Below are 22948 nucleotides of genomic sequence, written 5' to 3'. Positions count from 1 at the left end.
ATCAACCCATCCAGGAACCGCCTCATCCCGTCTTCACCCCTTCGGGCTCTAACTCATAAAGCCTCCTATAAAAGGCCTCAAATACCCCATTCACCGCCTCCGGATCCATCACCACATCGTCCTCTACCATGGCGGCACAGTAGCACAGTGGCTAGCACTGTTGCTTCACAGCTCCAGGGTCCCAGGTTCGATTCCCGGCTGGGTCACCGTTCAGTGCGGAGTCTGCACATTCTCCCCTTGTCTGCGTGGGCTTCCACCGGGTGCTCCGGTTTCCTCCCACAGTCCAAAGATGTGCAGGCTAGGTGGACTGACCATGCTCAATTGCCCTTAGTGTCCAAAAATGAAGGGTAGGGTTACTGGGATAGGGTAGAGGCGTGGGCTTCAGTAGGGTGCTCTTTCCGGGGGCAGACCAATGGGCTGAATGGCCTCCTTCTGCACTGTAAATTCTATGAAATCTATCGATCTCCCATGCCGCTGTCTGCTTCCTCAACTGATGGATTAGCATCCTATTCGCCTTCTCCCAATACTCACAAACTGCCCCCTTGGCCCTCGGGAACTGCCCAAACACCTTCCCCATCGACACTAACCCAAATTCCATCTGGAGCCTCTGACTCTCCTTTGACAACCCCTCCTCTGGGGCCACCAATTCCCTCCTATCCACCTTCGAAAGCGCATCGATTAGCCTTGCCCTCTCCTCTCACTCCACCCTCTCCTAATGTGCATGAATCTCTCCTCTGACTACAACCTCAAATGCCTCCCACAACCTGGAAGCTGCGACCGCCCCGGTATCATTCACCTCTACAGAGCCCCAAAATGGCAGCCCTCACCCGCTCACACACCTCCTCATGCGTCAACAGCCCCACATCTAACCTCCACTGCGGCCGTTGGGCCTCCCCCTGAACCACCCATAAATCCACCCAATATGGTGAGTGGTCAGAGACCACGATCGCCAAATACCCTGGGTCAGCCACCCCCGCCAGCAGCGCCGTATCCATTACAAAAAAGTAGGTCTGGGAATACACCCAGTGCACATGGGAGAAGTACGAAAACTCTTTCGCTCTGCCAAACCTCCATGGAATCCATAAACCCCCTCAGCTCCCTAGCTGCTGCTGACCGCCTGGATGATTTGGGGCTCAACTGGTCCAGACTCGAGTCCAAGACTGTATTAAAATCCCGCCCCCATAATCAACCAGAAGCAACCACATTTAAATCCAGAATCCTCCCCAACACATGCCCCATAAAATCCACATCATCCCAATTCGGGGCATAAACATTAACCAGGGCCACCGACATCCCCTCCATCTTCCCACTAACCACGACATACCTACACCCCAATTGGCCACAATGCTCGCCACCTCAAATGTCACTCGTATTGACCAACATTGCCACTACCCTCGTCTTCCAGCCCCAAGTGGAACACCTGCCCCACCCATCCCTTCCTCAGCCTCGTCTGATCCCCCAACTTCAGGTGTGTCTCTGATAAAAATACCATGGGCGAGATTCTCCGTCCCGCCGCACCCGTTTTCTGGTGCAGCACACCCCCACCAGCATTGGGATTCGCCGTCCCGGCAGCCGACCAGGCAGCCGACCAATGGGATTTCCCATTGTGGGCACCTTCCACTGGTGTGAGTGTGCTGCAGGCAAAACGGATAATTCTTCCGACGGAGAATCCAGCCCCATGTCCGCCTTCAGACTCCTCAAATGCGTGAATACACGCAACCGTTTAACCGGTCTATTCAACCCTCGCACGTTCCACATGACCAGCCAGGTTGGGGAGGGGGTTCACACTCCCAGCCTCTGCCCATCAGCCATACCTCTTCTTGGGCCAGCCCCGGCCCGGGTTACGCGTCCCTTCAGGCCCACCCTCGGATGTCCACTGCCATCTCTCCCTTCCCAACTGCGCCACACCAACTGCACCCATGTCAGCAATCCTACTCCCTTCCACCCCCAGACACTGAACCAAACCCACCCCCCCGTCCAGTCCCTCTTCCTGACGACCCCCCACTTCACTTCCGTTAACTAGCCCGCCCAGCTGGTATGACTGCCCCCGCCCAAGGCCTCTCACCCCCCCACATCCGCCTCCAATCCACCGCTCCCGGGGCGGTCATTCCCAAAGGCAGAGTGATCACTTCAGCCAAAACAAAAGTTTTTAAAATGTGTTCATTATTAACAAATGTACTAATGGCATAGGTAGAAGTGTCAGAATTTACCTCACTCAAGTCCGCAATTGTTAGATTCATTCCTGCCAGTTGCTTCCACACAGGTTCAGCCAAATTGAGACTCAGAGGACTGCCAGTACGGATAGCAATGCCTAAAAGCACACCTGCAATAGAGAGCGTAAATAGAACATTTCTGGATAAATTCAAGGCGAGGAGTATAAATAGATCACAAATAGCAAGCAAGTGCCCCTTCTCAATTTTTTCATTTAAAATGTTCCACAATGTGACATATCTGCAACAAATATTGGATCCCAATTTGCTCCAATTGCACTCCGTAAAATTTAGTACCATTTCTAAAAGGTCATTAACATTAAATTTAGTAATTGCGATCTTACAAAAATACTACCCCCACCCCCACTCTTTCTAACTTTACTCTTCAGGAGTTCCACTGCATTGGAGTCTGATCCAACTGGGACCAACAGCAGCTAGCATCTGACATCTTCTGGGTGCTCTTGATTTCAAGTACCAGTTGGCTGTTCACCCGCACCGTGTCCCAATCTCAACCAACATGTGCATATCTTTACCATCAGTGCACAGAGATCAGCGCACCCTGATCTACTGCTCAATATAGCGAGAGGGCTGATGAAATTAAAATCAAATATGCCATCTTTCTTGGCTGCATAGCCTATTGCTACAATGGGTGGCCATCAAGAAAGTTTATTTTTTGAATTCATACACATGCACAAATGGTTAAAAAAAGAATGAAAACTCCAAGTCATGTTAATAAAACTGTATTAGAAAGGCACATACCTAGAAATCTGAACATGTTCATGTGCAGCAGTGATTTAGCAGCTGGATTTAATAAAAAACAGTCCCGGTTGGCACCAGATTCATCCCTTCCATTTGGAGTGACAATCAACAATGGGGTCAAACCATTTTGGAGCTCTTCACACATCTCTGCAATTGATTCGCTGTAACCTCCGCCACAATCATCCACAGACTCGCCTGGACAAAAGAACAGCAAGTTTCAGTCGGATAACCTTTCTTCACCAACAAATACGCAAAACCCCTGCATCAATTACATGCCTGGTAAGTTTTACATGCTAATGGATGATGTCAGTGGCAAAGAACATTGTTCAAATACTACAAACAACTGAACATTCAACAGCAAAGCACATCCAGTGACGCTGTCAGCTTATATGCTTTATGCCACAGCTTCTTCTCTGCATTAGGGCTCCCCTCTGACCCTATTGTTCACAAGAGTCTCGGCTCGTGGAGAAAAGAAGGCAGAGAAGAAGACAGGTAGGTCAGTCAATGAGAAAGTAAAACAATCTAAGAACTCCAGGTTTCACTCAGTTGCAGGAACTGACCAGCCGATAAAGAAGGGAGCTTCATCTCAGAAGTGTGAACTAAAATAAGACAGATGACATCAAATCCAAGTAAATGAACATTGTTCCACCATCATTCATGAAAATTCTTGAGAATAGTGGAACTATAACACCAAGTTTGGCAAAGAGATGCACTCTTAAAATCTCCAAGCCTAACTCCCTAAACGCTTCTTGATGCTTTACTGAGCCATAGGCTAAGAAATCACCAGTATTATCCTAGGTTAAGCGATGGGCGACACGGTAGCACAATGATTAGCACTGTTGCTTCACAACGCCATGGACCCGGGTTCGATTCCCGGCTTGGGTCACTGTCTGCGCGGAGTCTGCATGTTCGCCCCGTGACTGCGTAGGTTTCCTCCGGTTTCCTCCATAGTCCAAAAATGTGCAGGTTAGGTGGATTGGTCAGGCTAAATTGCCCCGTAGTGTCCAAAGGTTAGGTGGGGTTGCTGGGATAGGGTGGAGGTGTGGGTTTAGGCTTTGGTAGGGTGCTCTTTCAAGGGCCCGTGTAGACTTGATGGGTCGAATGGCCTCTTTCTGCACTGTAAATTTTATGATTATCTCAGTTAATATGCTAGAAATACCCTCAATCACCTTGGACCATAACAAAAAGGTGTAGGGACAAGTCAGTCAGTCCAGGTACTCACACATTTTCCAATCCATGAACTTGTGGTGAAAGCGCACATGCAGATATCAGGCAAGGTCACGGTTTTCCAGGAAATGTTGTAGAGCATGTGCAGTAAATGCACAGCTACGGAGGTTTAACACTTGGGCAAAGAACCAAAGAAGCAGAGGTCCATGAAATCTTGAGTAGTACGAACAATGTTTTTATAAGATGGCGGTGGGACGGAGGAAACACTGCACTCTCAAGCACCAAGAGATGAAGACCACTGATTCTAACTGCAGTACAAGATGGTGATTTTAAATGAAAAGAATGAGACAGAAAAATAATTCAACATTGGAAGAGGTCAAGATGTGAGCTGGTTGAGCACAGGGCTAAAATCTATATGGGTTCCAATTGCATATACCTGGAATTATCAAGAGAAAATAATGTTAAAATAATGCTTTGAAGAGGAGTCATATTGGACTCGAAATATTAACTCTGTTTCTCTCTTCCCAGATGCTGCCAGACTTGCTGAGTTTTTCCAGTACTTTATTTTTTATTATAATTGCTTTCTTGGGTTCGCACTGTGCTGGAAGCTGGCTTCATCAACATCAGAAGAATAAAAAAATAGAAGTTGAAGGAAATAATAGAGGTAAAATAGTTTCAACTGCCTCTCCCCACCTGACTCCCACAAAACAAAAATGAACCAAGGATAAAGTTTAGTTGCATAAATCAAATGTACCGACAAACTTGACTTTCCAGACTCGGTGAGGGAGCAATAAGCTATCAGGACTGAGCGAGCTCATCTTCGCGCACATCTGACCAAAAACCGACTTTGTGCCATCAGGACCTGCCAATCCTCCTTTACTTCTGGAACGTTTGACCTTGAAGACAAAGATAAAATTTAAGCATCAATGAAGAAATATGGTTGATTTTTAACTGCCCTCTGAAATGGCCTCGCAAGCCATTAGGTTCAGGGGCAATTAGGGATGGGCAACAAATGCTGCCCTTGCCAGCGCTGCCCATATCCCATGAAAGAATACATTTAAAAAAAAGTCTTCTGGTGTGAGCAGCCACGTATTTCAAAAGGCATGCAAAGGGTTGAAATATCAGGAGAGTGGCCAATTCCACCCAGCCTTACATTCACCACCGTTAAATCATTACTAAAACCAAGTTCATCTCTAGGATCGCAATAAGCTGCCCTCAATAAGCTGTACTGGCTCCCTGCACTTCAATGAAATGTGTTCAAGGTTTTCCCACAACATGACTACATCCACTAGAGGGCATAGGGTTAAGGTGAGAATGACAGATGCAAAAGAGACCAGAGGGGAAAATTTTTTCACACAGAGGGTGGTGAGCATTTGGAACGAGCTGCCAGACGCAGTGGTGGAGGCGGGTACAATTTTTTCCTTTAAACAACAGTTAGACAGTTACGTGGGCATGGTGGGTATAGAGGGATATGGGCCAAATGCGGGCAAGTAGGACTAGCTTAGTGATGGAAACTGGGCAGCATGGACAAGCTGGGCCGAAGGGCCTATCTATGACTCTAATATGTATAAACATCTTCAGCCTTATGTAATAATTTACACTGCTTGTACATGCATTGACTGCTTGCTCCTACACCATAAGATAATCTTCAAGCCACATTATTCCTGTCCTCTGAAACTCTGTTCCAAAATTATTTGACTATTCCCCGATTACAGCAAGGTTTTTAAAAGCAATCTCTTCTAACCAGGCTTCTAGGTTCTCTACCTTTACTCCCTCCTTAGTGTCCTCCTCTTCCCCCTTGAAAAGTGTTCTGAGATGTACATTTACATACAAAAAAATACTTCCATTTATATAGAGCTTTTCAACCCCACGTCATCCCACAGCACTTCATGGCTATTTAAGTACTTCTTTCAAGTGTTGTAAGCTCCCATTAACAGTAATGTGGTAATGACCAGATAATCTATTAGTAATGCCAATTAAGAGATAGAAATCGGTCAGGACACTGGGGATAACTCCAATGATCGTCTTTGAAATAGTGCTGTGGGGATCTGGGCAGACAGAGCATTGGTTTAATGTCTTATCTGAAAATTTGCACCTCCAATAGAGCAGCAATCCCTCAGTGCTGCACTGGAGCGTCAGCCTTGACTCTAGTGCTCAAGTCCGGAAGTGGGACAAGAATCCACAGCTTTCTGATGGAGGTTAAAGTGCTATCATCTGAGCTATGGCTAACATACACTCACGATACACAGGGTGCACTATATAAATATTAGCGTTGCAAAACAAGCCAGGGGCTTTTCACAGTAACTTCATTGAAGCCTACTTGTGACAGTAAGTGATTATTATTATATTATTAAATCAAGCTGAGTTGATCAAGAACAGTCAGCGAAAATTTCAAATGGTTGGAAATGTGAACTTGCATTAATATAGTACCATGATTGTAGAAATGCATTCCAAATCACTTCGTAAAAACGCAATCAAATGAAAGTCAGCACTCAGCCAAAGAACATATTAGGACGAGTAGAAGTTTGGGCAAGCAACTGGGCTTTAAGGGCACATTAAAGGAGACGAGATGGAGGAGTTAGGAATTTCAGAACTCATTGTTTACTATGCCTTCAGCCATCTAAGCAATGAAGGTCAGCAACCTCAGGGATAATGGGCAAGCAGGATTTGGTGAAAAATAGGATGTAGGTGGTTTAAGAAGACGATTGTTGGTGGATACAGGATAGCCATGTTTTCCGAGATGATCCTGGAATAGCAAGCGCTTTGAGCAATAGTGCTTCATGCGGTTAGTTCAGCAAAGTATGGTGAAAACCCGTGGAATATCAGATACTCTCAAAATGCCAGCCCACGGACATGAAGGATTGAAAAATGACTTCCTTAAACACAATATTAGCTTGGTTGTACTTGAGAACTGTTTCGCAGATAATCAACTTCCCTTATTTAGCAGTGGAACTAGATATAAAAAGGTAATAAGGCAGACACTGATAGATTGAGAAATAATATGAGAGAACCAGTACTGTAGCACAGAGCTTTACAATGGTGGGTTAGTAGGGATTAAACTATACAGCAGTATTATAATATTATAAACAATCAACAGAACCCAATACTACTCCCATATCAAGGAAGGTTTTTCAAAAAATTCTCATTTAACTGACAAATCCATCTCAAGCCTCCATTTATTCTCCTCCCTCTTGCATCAACCTCAGTAGTCCTCTATTTTACTATTAGTGTTTTTTGCTTTGAACTCTTTCCCTTTGCACTGAAGCCCCAAAATAAATATCTCCCAACATTTTCTCCTTCGCCTTAAATTCAATCATACTCTTTGTCTCCCCCTATAACTCATTATATCCCAAGTCTTCAAAACTGGAACTCCTTTACTAACCTCAGTCTTTCCTTCTTCCTAAAGCCTACAAACGTAAAACCTAACTGCCTCCAATGCTCAGTAATCTCGGCATTGTCTTGTGCTATAGGTGTTGTTCTCTGCTAACAGGTCTCGTCATTTTACCAGGTTGGAAGCATTCTTTATCACAATTAAAAACCAAGCATCTTACTGAAATGGACTTATGAAACAGCAGTAGCAAGACATAAGAGCACAAGTCATTGCCCTCAGCAATTCAAGTCAAAAGTTGTTACTAGCGTTGGTTGCAAAATGGAAAGAATCAGATGTTTGACCAAGTTAATGTTTAAAGGCTTTTAAAAAAACAAAAGCATCTTTCTTTGACAAAATGTTCTCCAGCCACAAAAATTGACATTTAAAGTGGGAGCCAAACAAAACTTACTCAAAGTAAAAAAGGAGTCCTATTGAACTTAGTCATGTGCCATTGCTCAAATGCATTGCCCGCACTGCCTCAAGATATAAACATCAAGAACAGCTGCTAAAAGTCCAAGCTTCCAGTTTTAAAGTTTCACTGGGTATTTTGCTGCACAATTGTACCTGGATTCTGTTCAGCTCCACAACAGGTCCATGCTGTCGATCTCGGACCATTGTCGCCTGCACGACCTTGCGGAAAGCAGCCTCCTGCAATAATATGTTGAAGAGGTTGAGGACACTGTGAGAACCTCTACCAATGAACTGTGCTTAAGGAAAAAAGTCATAAACGTTGTTCCTACTGAAATCATAGCATTGAGTAGGCACTTCATTAACTGTTCCCGTGTTAGTTCTTAAATAACCTTTTACTTATCAAATTGTATTATAAATTATGTTACAGTCTCTGCCTTCACACTACTTGTAGTAAAATATTCCATGTGCTAATAACCCTCTGAAAATTTCCTCCCCGTAGTCTTCGATCATGCAATCCTGTTCTGTTGGCATCAATTTGTTTAGCAGCCTTTCACTATTTGCCTTCTCAGTAACATTTCTGTTGCTGAGAAACCTGCTTAACCTTTCTGCAAATGCTATTATTCCATTATTAACATTTAAGGAAGCAACTTGCTCATGATTTCTGCTGATGCTGTGATTCTTATTGATTGAAATGGTGAAATGCAAGGTGGAGCCATAGCTGATCTCTCCTTACACCGTCTTCGTTATTTCACAATGCATAGAACATTTGATACAGAAGGCTGTTCCACTAAAGCTGAGCCCCATGTCAAAACAGGGCCTTACCTTGCCCTGTGATATTAATATTCCACGCAAAGTATCGAGTCCAACTGATGGGCCTTGCCCAGTTTCATCAAGCCGGCCTTCCAACTCAAACATTGGAATACAGGGACAGAAGAGTTCGGAGATATGGTGCAGTAGTAACAGTCTATTTCGCAATGAGATTATTGGGATTTCCTGGAGGTAGTTGTATTCCATTGGAATCTTAAATACACAAGAAATAACATGTTTTATTTTTAAAATATATTAATTTTACTGTGTTTCTGACTCCCAAATAAACCTGCCAATTTCAAAGACTGAGCAAGATGGGCAGTGACTTACTGACACCATTTGGTGACAGTGGAGGTGGGCACAGCCCCAAGAGTTAATTACTTTCTGATTCTTCCTTCCTTATTAAACAGATTCACTTTAATTCCATAATTTTCTAGCCTGGGAACTCAGTAGGTCAGGAATATCAGGGATGGAGTCCCAATACTTCAAAGGACACCTTATCAACACATGTAATGCATTCTGTTGCAGACCCAACTTAAAAGAACATTTTAAAGTCACCACTAAAGCTACTAACTAACCTGGGATGGGAGCTTTCCTGCATTAGCTGGTTTGCTGGTAGACCATGCCAGGGTGTGGGCCGACCCACATGCAACACGATTTATCTTTTTGCCTTGCAGTGCAGTTACTAAGCGAGGCCGTTGGATGGCATTGGTGGTTCCATCTCCAAGCTGCCCTTCGTCATTGTCTCCCCATGTGTAAACTTCTCCTTGTTAGGACAGGAAAAAGAAAACTTAATAGAGAAGTACATTTTTACATGACAATATTTGGGTCAGAGGAAGTATAGTTTATTTCCACTTTCCTCTCGTCTTTATCAAGTTTCATCCATATTCCCCTCTCTTGAAAATGCAACCTCCTCTGATCTACAGAGGCTGAATGCCCTCCAGTGCTTTGCCCAGTTGCCATTGCTGATGTGTTAGGTGGGCAGTGAGTAACAGAGTGAGGGATAGAGTTGGCAAAAAACACAGTGCAATCCTTCCTCACCCACTATCCATCCACACACAACTCCAAAGAATTAAGGTCTGACTCCTAACATAGATCATATAGTGCAGAAGGAGGCCATTCGGCCCATCGAGTCTGCACCGACCCACTTAAGCCCTCACTTCCACCCTATCCCCGTCACCCAATAACCCCATCTAACCTTTTTGCTCACTAAGGGCAATTTATCATGACCAAACCACCTAACCTGCACGTCTTTGGACTGTGGGAGGAAACCGGAGCACCCGAAGGAAACCCACGCAGACATGGGGAGAACGTGCAGACTCCGCACAGTGACCCAACGGGGAATTGAACCTGGGGCCCTGGCGCTGTGAAGCCACAGCGCTATCCACTTGTGCTACCGTGCTGCCCAGTAACATAGGGGTGCAAACCCAAACTGCACCGGAAATACCACCAGGGTCAAATAAGCCAATTCTGCAAAAAAAAAAACAGAAAATATTTTCTCTTTAATGAACGGGTGTATGTTTTCTCAGAATATCCCAACGTCCTTCACTGCCAACAAAGTTTTGAATGTTCGAAGTTGTAACAGAAGCAAATGCAGCAACCAATTTGCGCAAAGGTTTCAAAAATAGCAATGTGGCAAATGACGAGGAAATCTGATCAAGTGGGGTTGAAAGACAGATGCTGGCCAGGGCACCAGGGATACTTCGCTGTTCTTCTCTGAGAAGTGGCACTGGCTCTTTTACGTTCTCTCGAGCAGGCAGATGGGACCTCAGCACCTTGTCCAAAATATGGCACCTTTGGCAATGCAACAATATTCAACTTAGGTGCCCGCCTAAGTTACCTGCTCTACTCTGTGAAGTGAGATTTGATCCCAAACGTCTGACTCCAGGGTGACGCCAAATATCAAGTCACAGACAAATTCTGGAAACCATTCCGTCACTTCAAATTTTGAAATTAATGTATATATTTTAAAACAAGCATAAATTTCAGAGCTAAACTATATAGGAATTAGTTGGTGTCTCCTTTTCAACAAAAAACTGATTAACATGAAATCAAATTTGTCTTTGTGATGTGATCTCTTTCCAGTCCTCCCAAAGTGACCTCAGAATCCCGAATTAAAACATTTTTTTTCTTAATACAAACACTTGCTCGCCAGTCACTCAGAAGGAAAAACAATCCCTCTCATTCCTAATACGTATAAATTGGTCCACCTTCTTCTATCCCTAATGAGGCCAATCCACCTATCCCGCACATCTTTGGGTTGTAGGGGTGAAACCCACGCAGACACGGGGACCACGTGCAAACTCCACACAGACAGTGACCCGGGCCGGGATCGAACCCGAGTCCTCAGCGCCGTGGGCAACAGTGCTAACTACTGAGCCGCCCAGTGACGCAAGCATTTTAACCTTTCATATATACAATAGTATCACGGACAGTAAATTAGTACCAGTAGTCAATTTTGTAATTAAAATTTGTCAAATTCCCATTGACGCAGTAGTTCAAGAGGCCTGCATTAGTTTGTCTACGAGCTTTCATCTCTTACAAATCTTACCATCCTCAGTGCAGCACACGCAATGCAAAGATCCAGTTGCAATTGCGATCACCTTTTTTCCTTGTAAACCCTGGACTTGTCGAGGTCTCCTGACATGGTCATCAGAGCCATGACCCAATCTATGGTAGTCACCTTTACCCCTGTAAAACCAGATAATTACAGTGGGTTATTAATTTGGCAACTTAGTTTACAAACAAATGATGCTGCTGAATTCCCGGTTTTAAGGCAATATTTCGCAGCTTCTCTTGGTAAACAGCTTCTGGTATCAACGAAACTGCTGCTCTAGTGTCCACCTGCATTTTCATTGTTTGTCCATCCAGTAAAGGAGTGACCCAATAACGATTTGTTGCGCTCACAATGGCCACTATGTTCAACAACAGTTTGTCATCTGACTGGCTCTGGTCCTTTTTCACGCCCATTTTGCATCATGTGGATCCCTTTCCCTCCATTCGATTTTCCATTTACTACACTTGGTTCTTGCTTTATACAGTTCTTGTTTGGAACTTGTTGTTTTTTCCCCAACATGAACGTTCGATGTGCCCCTTTATACCACAATTGCTGCATTTTGCATCTTTGCACCGGCAGTCTGCCGCTGAGTACCCAGAGGGGCTGGTTTAGCACACTGGGCTAAATCACTGGCTTTTAAAGCAGACCCAGGCAGGCCAGCAGCACGGTTCAATTCCCGTACCAGCCTCCCCGAACAGGCGCCGGAATGTGGCGACTAGGGGCTTTTCACAGTAACTTCATTGAAGCCAATCATGACAATAAGCGATTATCATTTCAGTTTTTGCACATCAGTGGCAATTTCGAACCGGTTACTGTATTTAGATCTCAGTTAACATTTTACGGATTCTAGTACTCAAACCTAATTGTTGGGCTTTCTTAGCTGCTAATTCCATAGAGGTCTCAACTTCTAAAGCCTTTAGTTTGAAGTTGCTTTCTGTTAACAGCCTTTATTGGCCAGTTTCACGTCTCAACTAGTCTGTCTCTAATGGTGTCATTCAAGACATCTCCAAAATCACAAGTTTTCTTCAAAGTAGCTACGAACTGTGTGGTTGATTCACCTTCTTGGCGGTTATGTTTATGGAACTTAAACCTCTTGGCGATGACCAAAAGGTTTAGATGAGAAGTGGCCCTGCAATATTGCCACAATGTCATCATAGGTTTTCGAGCCTGGTTTTTCAAGCTGCACCAGACGTCGCAGGAGGTTGCATTTTACTCAGGAATGTTGGGACTACAATATCTGCCGCAATTTTGTTCACTTGGACAAAATAACCAAATCTTTCAGTCCATGTGCTCCACTTCTCTGTGTTCTCATCATACAGTCCCACCGCGCCAAATATTCCCACCATTTTTACTATAGACAGGGCTTGTATAAGCGAAATGTGCCACTAAACTAACGTGCTTTTTTTTTCAAAGCAGGTAACCCTGAGCTCAGCTTGCTTCATTCTGAGTTTTGGAACACCCAAACTATTGTTGCAAGGTACTTGCTCCATGTATTGTTCCAGATCTTTCTGGGCAGAGTACGTGGCAAGCTTCGTTTCAATGTTGTTTCCTCCAACATCTAAGTTTAATTTTGGTTTCTTTGACGGTTGTTACCGACGTTTAGCACGTTCCAGCTGTGGTGTAGCGAAGTTTTTAGCTTCTTAAACCTTTTTGGATGTCTGCATACAGATCAATGACCTTTTATTTTATTTCCTTCTCTGGGAGTCTGCCAGCATGGTTCTGACCTCCTGGTCACAGTTCTCTTTGTGGTATTTTTAAAGGATAGGCTTGCAGATCAGAAAGGTACAACAAACAAGAGCTTTATTGGAAAGGTGTTTATGCTACAGGCTGTTAGGATAGACTGTCTGATTGTCTGTGAAAATGGCCAATGATGTCATCAAAACATCACGTGATCAGACTCTTAAAAGTGACCCTGTTCAAATCTGGAACAAACATCAATACACAACAAAGACTGTATGAACAATAGTGTAAAAGTACAAGTATTTATTCTGAGCTGCGGCATAAAGGGCAAGATGCTCACTTCTCAAGTCAGGGTCAGTTTTTCATCTCTGGCTTCGCATCACAAACCTGCCAAGGTGATTACAATGGGATAGCGGGATTGAGCTAAGTTACACAAGGGGAAGTGAAGAGTGGCAAGAAACAGAACTGATAAACTTTCATGCCACCCAGAGAAGTATAGGGAGTATCTAAGGATTCCGTTGCTTGAACAATATCGACCTAACCATTTTGAAAGGACTGAAAAGTGGAGTACAAGGTGAATGTTTTACTTATTTATTTATTTTTTAAAATCCATTCTTGGGATGTGGGCATCGCTATCTGAGCCAGCATTTGTTGCCCATCCCTAATTGCCCTTGAACTGAGTGGTTTGCTAGACCATTTCAGTGGGGGACAGTTAAGAGACAACCTCATTCTGTGTTGGTCTGTGTGGGCCAGACCGGGTAAGGATGACAGATTCCCTTCCATGAAGGGCATTTCTGAACCAGATGGGTTTTTACGACAATTGGCAATGGTTTCATGGTCCTCATTAGTCTTCCCATTCCAGATTTTTATTGAATTCAAATTTCACCATCTGCCATGGTGGGATTTGAACCCGGGACCCCACAGCATTATCCTGGGTCTCTGGATTACTAGTCCAGATTACTAATACCACTACACCACTAATTATAAAGTCATGGAAGCTTTATAAACTGTGCTTTGGTGATGGTATAATACTAAAATTAGAGCTTGCCTATTTTGGGAAGAAATTTTTAAAAAGCAAACATTCACACAGAATCACTGGATTTTGGAATTTTGTCTGTCAAAAAGCAGTGAATTAGGAGCCAATTGAAATTTTAGGACTAAGATTGATTAAATCACGAGCACTGTTCCTGTTTTGTCGGTACTTAATTTTGAAACTCCAACTATCTGAAGATCAAGAACAGCAATGACTCCAAGCCCCGCCCCTGCACCATTACCTTTGAAAATACCAGTATCTATCCTGGATCTAACTTTGTTTGCTACAAGCAATATCTCCGCAGACATGGCATTAAATTCCATTTGTGTGCTGATGACACCAATCCTTGCCTTGGCAGCACCTCATGAGCCCTTCTGTGTTTTCTGTCTGCTTGACTGTGTACAGTCTTCCAGCTCATTTTCCTCATTGAGAAGACCAAAAGCATAATCTTCGGCTACGAATTCTATAACCTTGCCAACAATTCCATTCTCCTTCCTAGCCACTCTCTCAGGCTCAATCAGACTGCTTGGGGTCTCGACATCCCATCTGATCCAGAGTTGAGCTTCCAAACCCATATTCTCTACTTCACGAAGGCTTCCAGTTTCCACCTCCATAATATCGACTGCTTCTGCTCTGTCTCAGCCAATCTGCTCCTGAAACCTTAATCCTTGCTTTCAGTCACTTCCAGACGCGACAAATTCAAAGTTGTCCTGCTCTTCACCATCTATAAACTTCAACTCACACAAACCCTGCTACCTGTATCCGATCACCTATCAAGTCCCACTCATCCATGATCCAATCTTGCTGACCTACATTGGTTCCTGGTCACCTAACATCGTATATTAAAAATTTTCACCTTTATATTTAAATCCACTCATGGCCTTATCCACCCCAACTTCCTCCAGACCCAAAATCTGTCCCCCTCCCAAACTCTGGCTGTTCGCCAATCCCCCTTCACGCTACCATTTTGAATTGTGTCTAGTCATCTAAGCCTCACACCATAGTATCCCCTCCCTAAATTGTCCCTGCTCTCCACTTCTCTCTCTTCCCAGAGACCCTCCCTAATTCTCACCTTTTTGACCACATGTTGGTCATTTCTCTTAATTTAATTCGTTGGCAATATTTTTGTTTACACCAATTAAGTAGTTTGATATTCTTTTTCGTGATTAAAGCAAACATGTAAATGCAAGTTGCTTTCATTATTAAAATGGACACCAATCACCTGCTACTAACTTGCTATTTCATTGAGGTCTCTGAAGCAAACAGCAAGGGAACATAACACTGCTAAAATTAAGGCAGAAGGTTGAAAAGGAAAGAATCCACTCCGACCATGCATGCAGATACTCTTCTTTCAGGTTAATGAGAGCTGCCGAAAGCAGCTGAATATGAAAAATACAGACCGTGAAAGATAATACATACCAAGTATAAACAGATCCAGATTTAGTTAAGGCCACGGAAAATTGTGATCCACATTCCACTTTAACCACACCAAGTCCAGTTAGGGAGTCAATCTATTTGTAGAAAATAATGAGAAATATCAATGGAAGCAATCCCAAAAGTTGGCAGTTTTATTAATTCTCCAGATAAATGGTCATAAATCAAGTAGAAATATACGAAAAGACTGAATGTGAAGTAAATCAAAAGTTTTTCTGTTTAAATAGTTGTACAGAGTTGATAGCAAACAGCAGGTGCACGCTGAAAAATCAATCCCCAGGTAGTTTCAAATGAACACCTCTGTCGATTCCCGCTTTGTGACAGAGCCTCTGGAGCTCACCTCCCAAACACATATTTTGCAGTTTATTTCCTACAAATTCCTAGATTAAATAATCAAGAATCCGAGGGAGTGAAATTTGGTGTTCATATAAAAGTGTTGTTGAGTTAATAAAAACATTTTGATCCAAACAAACAGCAACCCAGAAGTTCAAATCTGAAAGACAAGGCAAATAGGGGGAATACATTTTTTTTCCAATTAAGGGGCAATTTAGGGCCAATCCACCTACCCTGCACATCTTTGGGTTAACCCACGCACTCATGGGGAGAATGTACAAACCCCACACGGACAGTGACCCAGAGCAAGAAACAAACCCAGGTCCTCGGCGCCATGAGGCAGCAGTGCTAACCACTGCCCCACCGTGCCACCCAGGGAGAATAAATAACAATTAACTATTAAATTGTGTCCAGCAATGGCTGGATTAGGACACAAACTAGTGTTGTATGCAGAAATTATGATGTGGACATCCTGAATTTGCAGGTTCTAGAAGGGCGACAATGATGTGTCAAGAGATTTGCTACATCGTGTTGCAATCTTTCCCAGCTACAGTTTAGTATTGTGGTAACTTGACCACAAAAAGATAGTCAAACATGTTGTAAAAATTCAATTTTCTTTACTTGTGAAAATATCGAAATAATAATACAGCTCGACTTCAGACACCAGCAGCAATTATACTCAATTATACACGAGCTCCTCGAGGCAATACTGAAAGCCCATGCAAGCCTGCGCTACCGATGATATCACACACACACAGGTGAATTGGACATTCTGAATTCTCCCTCAGTGTACCCGAACAGGGGCTGGAATGTGGCGACTAGTAACTTCATTGCAGTGTCAATGTTAGCCTACTTGTGACAATAAAGGTTCTTTATTTTATTTTTATTTGTTAAAAGATATCCATAAATATAATCAAATAGGAAGATGCTTACTATAACACTTCTCTTCACCCCCCCACCTTGAATTTCAATCCCCTTCAAGGAAATATAATAACACACGTCTCAATTATATATCAATCTTTCAGGAACTTTGCGACTGCTGTGATCTGTGAAGAACCACTGGTGACTCCATAAACACTGGTGAATCTTTGTTCAGTTGAGTTGGACTTGTGAGTGCAAAAGTAGACTGGGTGTTAGTGACAAAATGTCCCTAACCCTCTCCCGAAGTGGCGCCCACTGGGATCCTCCGAGCAACTTAAACCATTTCCTGTCAAATTTCCACAGCAACATTTCCTTCTAGAATCACAGAATCCCTGCAAGTGCAGAAGGAGGCCACACGGCACATCAAAGTCTGCACTGACTTTCCGAAAGAGCATCCTAACCTAGGTCACTCCGCTGCCCTATCCCCCTAACTCCACCTGCAGTGAGAATCGGAAACTTAGCTGTCTCAGAGTCGGGGCATAGACTAATGTGATCTTGGTGCCTATGGATGACCCTACTACTAACCACTAACAATGCTGGACTACCTCGGTTCTGAATAACTCCAGGCAACCATCGCTGGTTACTGTCGAAATGACACAAGTCATTTGGATTGAAATGCCTCTCCTTCGCATGTTAGTAATGCCGCTCCTTCTGCTTTTCCTAGCTCCTTCCCACTACCAGCCTCCCCGAACAGGCGCCGGAATGTGGCGACTAGGGGTTTTTCACAGTAACTTCATTGAAGCCTACTCGAGACAATAAGCGATTTTCATTTTCATTTCACTCTGACATGTAGCAAATCCAGATGAGACTTTGGCTTCCGACCCAACCACATTTCAGCCGGTGAAAATCCTGTTGTCGTTTGTTGTGTGATATGAAATTGGACAAAAACCATGAAAGCTTAGTTCCCAAAGTACTGCATTGGCGTTGGATGAAAAGGAGCAGTACGCAAATGGCGTATTCCATTTCTCGGCATTAAATCTTGGAACAAATCACTCAAACGTTGTCCCATTATCAGAATGCAGGCAGCCATAAGTTGCAAAAACTTGGCGTAGCTTCTCTATTGTAATGGGAGCTATAATGTTGCTCATGATGTGCATTTCTAACCACTCAGAAAGCGCACCCACAATGACTAGAAACATGTGACACATAGAAAGGCCCTGCAAAGTCCACATGAATTCTAGGCCAGGGGCGTTCGGGTTACACCCACGGTGGGAGTGGTGCTGGTGGCATCACCTTTTGTTAGCCGACACGCTGAATAAGAATTCACCTTGTTCTCCAAGTCCTGATCTATATTAGGCCACCAAATGTATGGCTTTGCTGAACTTTTCATTCGGGAGGTACCCGGATGAACCTCATGAACTTCATCTACAATTGTGATTGACCAGGGAGTGGAATGACCTCTCTAGACACCCAAAGAATGCAACCATCCTGCACATTCAGCTCATCTTTGTGTTTCACATTTGGCCTCAGTTCCTCGCCCTCTATGACAGGAGGTCAACCCTGCATAAAGCAATCTTCGCACCCGGGACAAGACAGGATCCCTGTCCGCCCACAGTTTAATCTGTTTGTCATTCACTGGTGAATTTGAAAGTCATTCAAAGAAGAAAATTATCACCAGAGGGAATACAATCTTGGTTGGCGTGTCCGGTAAAGGAAGACGACTCAGCGTGTCTGCATTCGCATTGTCCTTCCCTGCCTTGTACGGTGTTGTACTGGAAGGCTGACAATGTGAGAGATCAGCACTATAATCTTGCTGAGGCCATGGGAGGAATGCTTCTAGACTCACTAAAATGGCTTGTGTATGTACATATGGTGACTGAACACCAATGAAGGTACTGATGAAATTGTTTCACAGTGAAAACATTATCTTGACCTTCCTTGCCTCGCTGTGAATATTCCTATTCAGCTGTGGTCAGTGTTAGTAATGTAAACCACTGACCCACCCTCCATCAAATGAGAGTGTACTGCTCCAATGACACAAGGCGAGGCATCACATGACAGAATGAACTCTCTGTGCCGATCAAAGCAAACCAGCAGGTTAAATTGTAGCAACATTTTCACGTCCTGAAAGCTTTCTCTTGCGTTGACCCCACTTCCATTTGATCTCTTTGCGCAGCAACAGATACAGTGGCGCCAACACTGTTGAAAGGACTGTCAGAAACTCCCCGCAATGGTTCATTAAATCCTTGACAGATCAATTTTTTTCTTCCACAGAGAATGGACCCTGCACCGTGATTCTGTGACTCAGATATTCCATACTCTGTGCCTGGAAGATGCATTTTCTGTGCTTCAGACGCTGTAACACTTGATCCAGGTTGTTGAGGTGCTCCTCCTCTGTTTTCCCTGTGATTAGGACATCGTCCAAATAAACTGCCACACAGGGAATACCCCGCAACAGAGTGTGCATTATCCTTTGTAAAACCGCCAGGGAGACACCCCAAAGATCACATGGTTGTATTTGAATGAGCCGTTGTAGGTATCTATTGTGAAATACTGTTTTGAGTCCTCCTCTGACAAGAGCTGCTGGTAGGCTTGACTCATGTCAAGGTTTGATAACATCTTGCCTCCTGCAAAACAGACCATCTACCCTCAGCAACGGGCAAACATCCAGTTTAGAAACCAGATTAATGGTATATTTGTAATCCCCGCATATGCACACAGTACCATCGCTTTTAAGAACCGGTGCAATTGGAGCTGACCAACATGAAAATTCAATGATTCTTAGCCTTTGAACCACTTCTACTCCTCCTCCACTTTGCCTTTCATGGTGTAGGGCACTGTCCTGGGCTTGGAATAGTGAGGAGGATCCACAAACAAATGCAGTGCCCCCCAATGTACCCAATTCGTCTTTGAATACCTCATGATATTTCTGAATGATGTCCTCTGTCACTTGTGTGCTTTATCTCACCCCAGTTCAACTGAATTTTCCTAAGCCAGCCACGCTCGAGTAGACTAGGCCATGCCCTTTTATTACCAGGAACCATGGGCGTAATTTTCCAACCACCCCCCCCCCCCCCCCCCCCAACCGGGTCGGATAATCGCCCGGGGTCGGCGTAAATCCCGCCCCCGCCGAGGCCGGAATTCTCCGCCACCTGAGAATCGGCGGGAGCGGGAATCGCGCCCCGCCGATCGGCGTGCCCCCCACGCCGATTCTCCGGCCCGCAATGGGCTGAAGTCCCACCGCTGACAGGCCAATCCCGCCAACGTGGTTTCAACCACCTCTGGTGGCGTTGGGATTGGTGGCGCGAGCGAGCCCCGGGGTCCTGGGGGGAGCGCGGGGCGATCGGACCCCGGGGGGTGCCCCAACGGAGGCCTGGCCCGCGATCAGGGCCCACCAATCGGCGGGTGGGCCAGTGCCGTGGGGGCACTCTTTTTCTTCCGCCGGCATCACGGCCTCCACCATGGAGGAGGCGGAAGAGACCCCCCTACCGCGCATGCGCCGGTGGTAACGTCAGCGGCCGCTGACGCACCGGCGCATGCGCGAACCGGCGAAGGCCTTTCGGCCAGCCCTGATGCCAGCCAGCCGGCGCCAAAGGCCGTTGCCGCCGGTTTTGGCAACAGTCGGCGTGGCGCCAACCACTCCGGCGCGGGCCTAGCCCCTAGAGGTGTGGAGACTGGGACCCTCCACCCCGCCGGGTAGGGGAGAATCCTGGCCCATGTTCTTGCTTGTTGGCTGTTATATGCACTGTCCACCTCTAACGCTCCAGTAATGGTGCAGTCTCACCCGTGTACCTTAGAAATGTTGGGCAATAACAGATGGCATAGGATGGTGGGAATTCTGAACAAGTGCAACTAAATCTGCAAATGAAATGTCGCCATCGTGTTGCTAAATTTGCCATTAACGTGTAAGCTTTTGCCCCACACACACTTGAATTGGACACTGTTTAGCCTCATCTGCAATTCCATTTGCCAGGAAAAAAAAGTCTCCCAATCTTTCCACATACTCCGTCCAGCTCTCGTGCCCCTTCACAAACTCATTGATAGTCTTGAACACAGCCATGGTGCCAGCAACATGATTCTCCTCAGCAAACTCAGAAAACAACACCCCCTCGGCCATGGGGTAGATCTCTCGTCTATCGTCTACATTGCAAGCTACCTACTCTGCATACGCTGCTCAAATCTGTCGAGGCCTGTTTAATTCTTGTCACCGTCCACGGGCAGAACGATGGCAATGTGCTTAGCACTGCTGTCACACAGCGCCAGGGACCTGGATTTGATTCCGGACTGTGTGAAGTTTACACGTTCTCCCAGTGTCTGTGTGGATTTCCTCCGGGTGCTCCGGTTTCTTCTCACAGTCCAAAGATGTACAGGTTAGGTGGATTGGCCATGATCAATGCGCGGGGTTACAGGGATAGGACAGGGGAATGGGCCTAAGTAGAGTGCTCTTTGGGACAGTCAGTGCAGACTCGATGGGCTGAATGGCTCTTTCTGCACTGTAGGGATTCTATGGAAAAGGATGTGATAACTTGACCACAAAAAGGTAGTTGAACGCGTTGTAAAAATTCAATCTTCTTCACTTATGAAAATAGAGATAATAGAACAGCTCGACTTCAGACACCAGCAGCAATTATACACTGTACACAAGCTCCTTGTACCGATACTGAAAACCCACACAAGTCTATGCTCACATTTCTTAAAGACATATATATAAATATAATCAAATAGAAAGGTGCTTACTACAACACTCTACAACCAATATCCAATCCATTTCCCCTCTATTTAGTTTTAATGAAGAGTCAAACAGTCTCGAAACGTTACCTCTGTTTTCCCTCCCTACAGATGCTGCCATACCTGAGATTTTCCAGCATCTTGTTTTGGTTTCAGCATCCGCAGTATTTTACTTTACTGTGAGAAGGTTGCGCTGCTTTAACTGAAGAATGCTAAGCTTGAGGGTCAACCAGCTACATTTTGCAACAATAACGGAGGGAGTGAGAGAGAGTGTAAGAGAGTGTGAGAGAGAGTAAGAGAGTGTGAGAGATGGTAAGAGAGAGAGTGAGAATGTGAGAGGGAGAGAGTGTGAGTGAGTGTGAGAGACAGAGAGTGTGAGAGAGAAAGTGAGAGAGTGTGAGAAAGAGTGTGTGAGAGAGTGTAAGTGTGAGAGTGTGAGAAAGAGAGTGTGTGAGAGAGAGTGTGAGAAAGAGAGTGTGAGAAAGAGAGTGTGTGTGAGAGAGAGAACAATAACCAGTACTTGTGGTTTGTTCTATAATCAAAGGCATGGAAGGGCGCAGAAGGCCATGCTGAGAGTTTAAAATGTTAGACCCTACACCAAGGGAAAGACCCCAGGGGTACCAATCTCAGCAATCATGCACTGCACAAACTGAAGGGAAGTAGATTACATGCAGAAGGGAGGAAGGGATAAACCAGGAAACTACAGGCCAGTCAGTCTAACTGGAGAAACTATTGGAAGCGATTCTGAGACAGAAATAATCTGCATTTGGAGAGGCAGGGATTAATCAAGAAATCAGCATGGTTTGTTAAGGGGAGGTCGTGTCTGACCAACTTGATTGATTTTTTTGAAGAGGTGACTGATATATTTTAAATAGTGACTTATCTAAAATATAAATATCACTCTTGAATCCACCAGGATGATAAAATGACCAATAGTCTTCTTGTTGAAAGATGAACTATTTAATGAGTAATAAAATAATAAACTGAATACTTTTAATTAATACTAAACTAACAATAAAGAATTAAAGTACAATACAGATAACTATATAACTATACCCTATTATAACAAACTAGTTCCAACTTCTCTCACTCTACCTATTCTATGTCTTGCGTGTTCACTGTTCTGAATCCCATCATCACGCCATCTGACTTAGAAAAGGCGGGAAGTCAGTTCTCACAGTGTCTGACTGTGAGCCATCTAGTGTTGAAATTACTATACTACATTTACATACATTGATCATGCATATTGATATCTGAATATCACTACAGTGACCAGGTGTGTCAATGAGGGAAATGGACTTCAGCAAGGCTTTTAATAAGGTCCTACATGGAAGACTCATAGCGAAGATAAGAGCCCATGGGATCCAAGGAAATTTGGCAAATTGGATCCAAAATTGCCAAGTGGCAGGAAGCAGAGGGTGACGGTCAAGGGATGTTTCTCTGGAAGCCTGTATCCAGTGGGATTCCGCAGGGATCAGTTTTGGGGCCCTTGATGTTTGCGGTTTATATAAATGATTTAGATATGAATGTAGGGGAGGTCGATCACTTAAGACTGCAGAAATTACAAAAATTGATGGGATGGTAAATAGTGAAGAGGA

General features: G+C 44.5%; 1 protein-coding gene across 9 annotated transcripts in view; it reads right to left on the bottom strand.

The window, feature by feature from the left end:
- herc2 (HECT and RLD domain containing E3 ubiquitin protein ligase 2) overlaps positions 1-22948 on the bottom strand; it is a 297727-nt gene that overhangs the window by 14406 nt on the left and 260373 nt on the right. For 8 of the 9 annotated variants that reach the window (XM_038818504.1, XM_038818505.1, XM_038818508.1 and 5 more), the window contains 8 exons: positions 15414-15505; positions 11276-11415; positions 9303-9490; positions 8740-8937; positions 8071-8154; positions 4891-5032; positions 2970-3164; positions 2211-2323 (listed from right to left, as the gene is read on the bottom strand). In XM_038818504.1, coding sequence (XP_038674432.1) covers positions 2211-2323; positions 2970-3164; positions 4891-5032; positions 8071-8154; positions 8740-8937; positions 9303-9490; positions 11276-11415; positions 15414-15505 — 1152 coding nt within the window. The remainder of the gene's footprint in view (positions 1-2210; positions 2324-2969; positions 3165-4890; positions 5033-8070; positions 8155-8739; positions 8938-9302; positions 9491-11275; positions 11416-15413; positions 15506-22948) is intronic. The other variant, XM_038818501.1, reaches the window with a different exon arrangement.

Source organism: Scyliorhinus canicula, chromosome 14 (assembly GCF_902713615.1).
Source record: "Scyliorhinus canicula chromosome 14, sScyCan1.1, whole genome shotgun sequence".
In the NCBI taxonomy this organism is placed as follows: Eukaryota; Metazoa; Chordata; class Chondrichthyes; order Carcharhiniformes; family Scyliorhinidae; genus Scyliorhinus; species Scyliorhinus canicula.
Note: the sequence above shows the minus strand (reverse complement) of the source record. Positions and strands in the feature narration are given on the sequence as shown.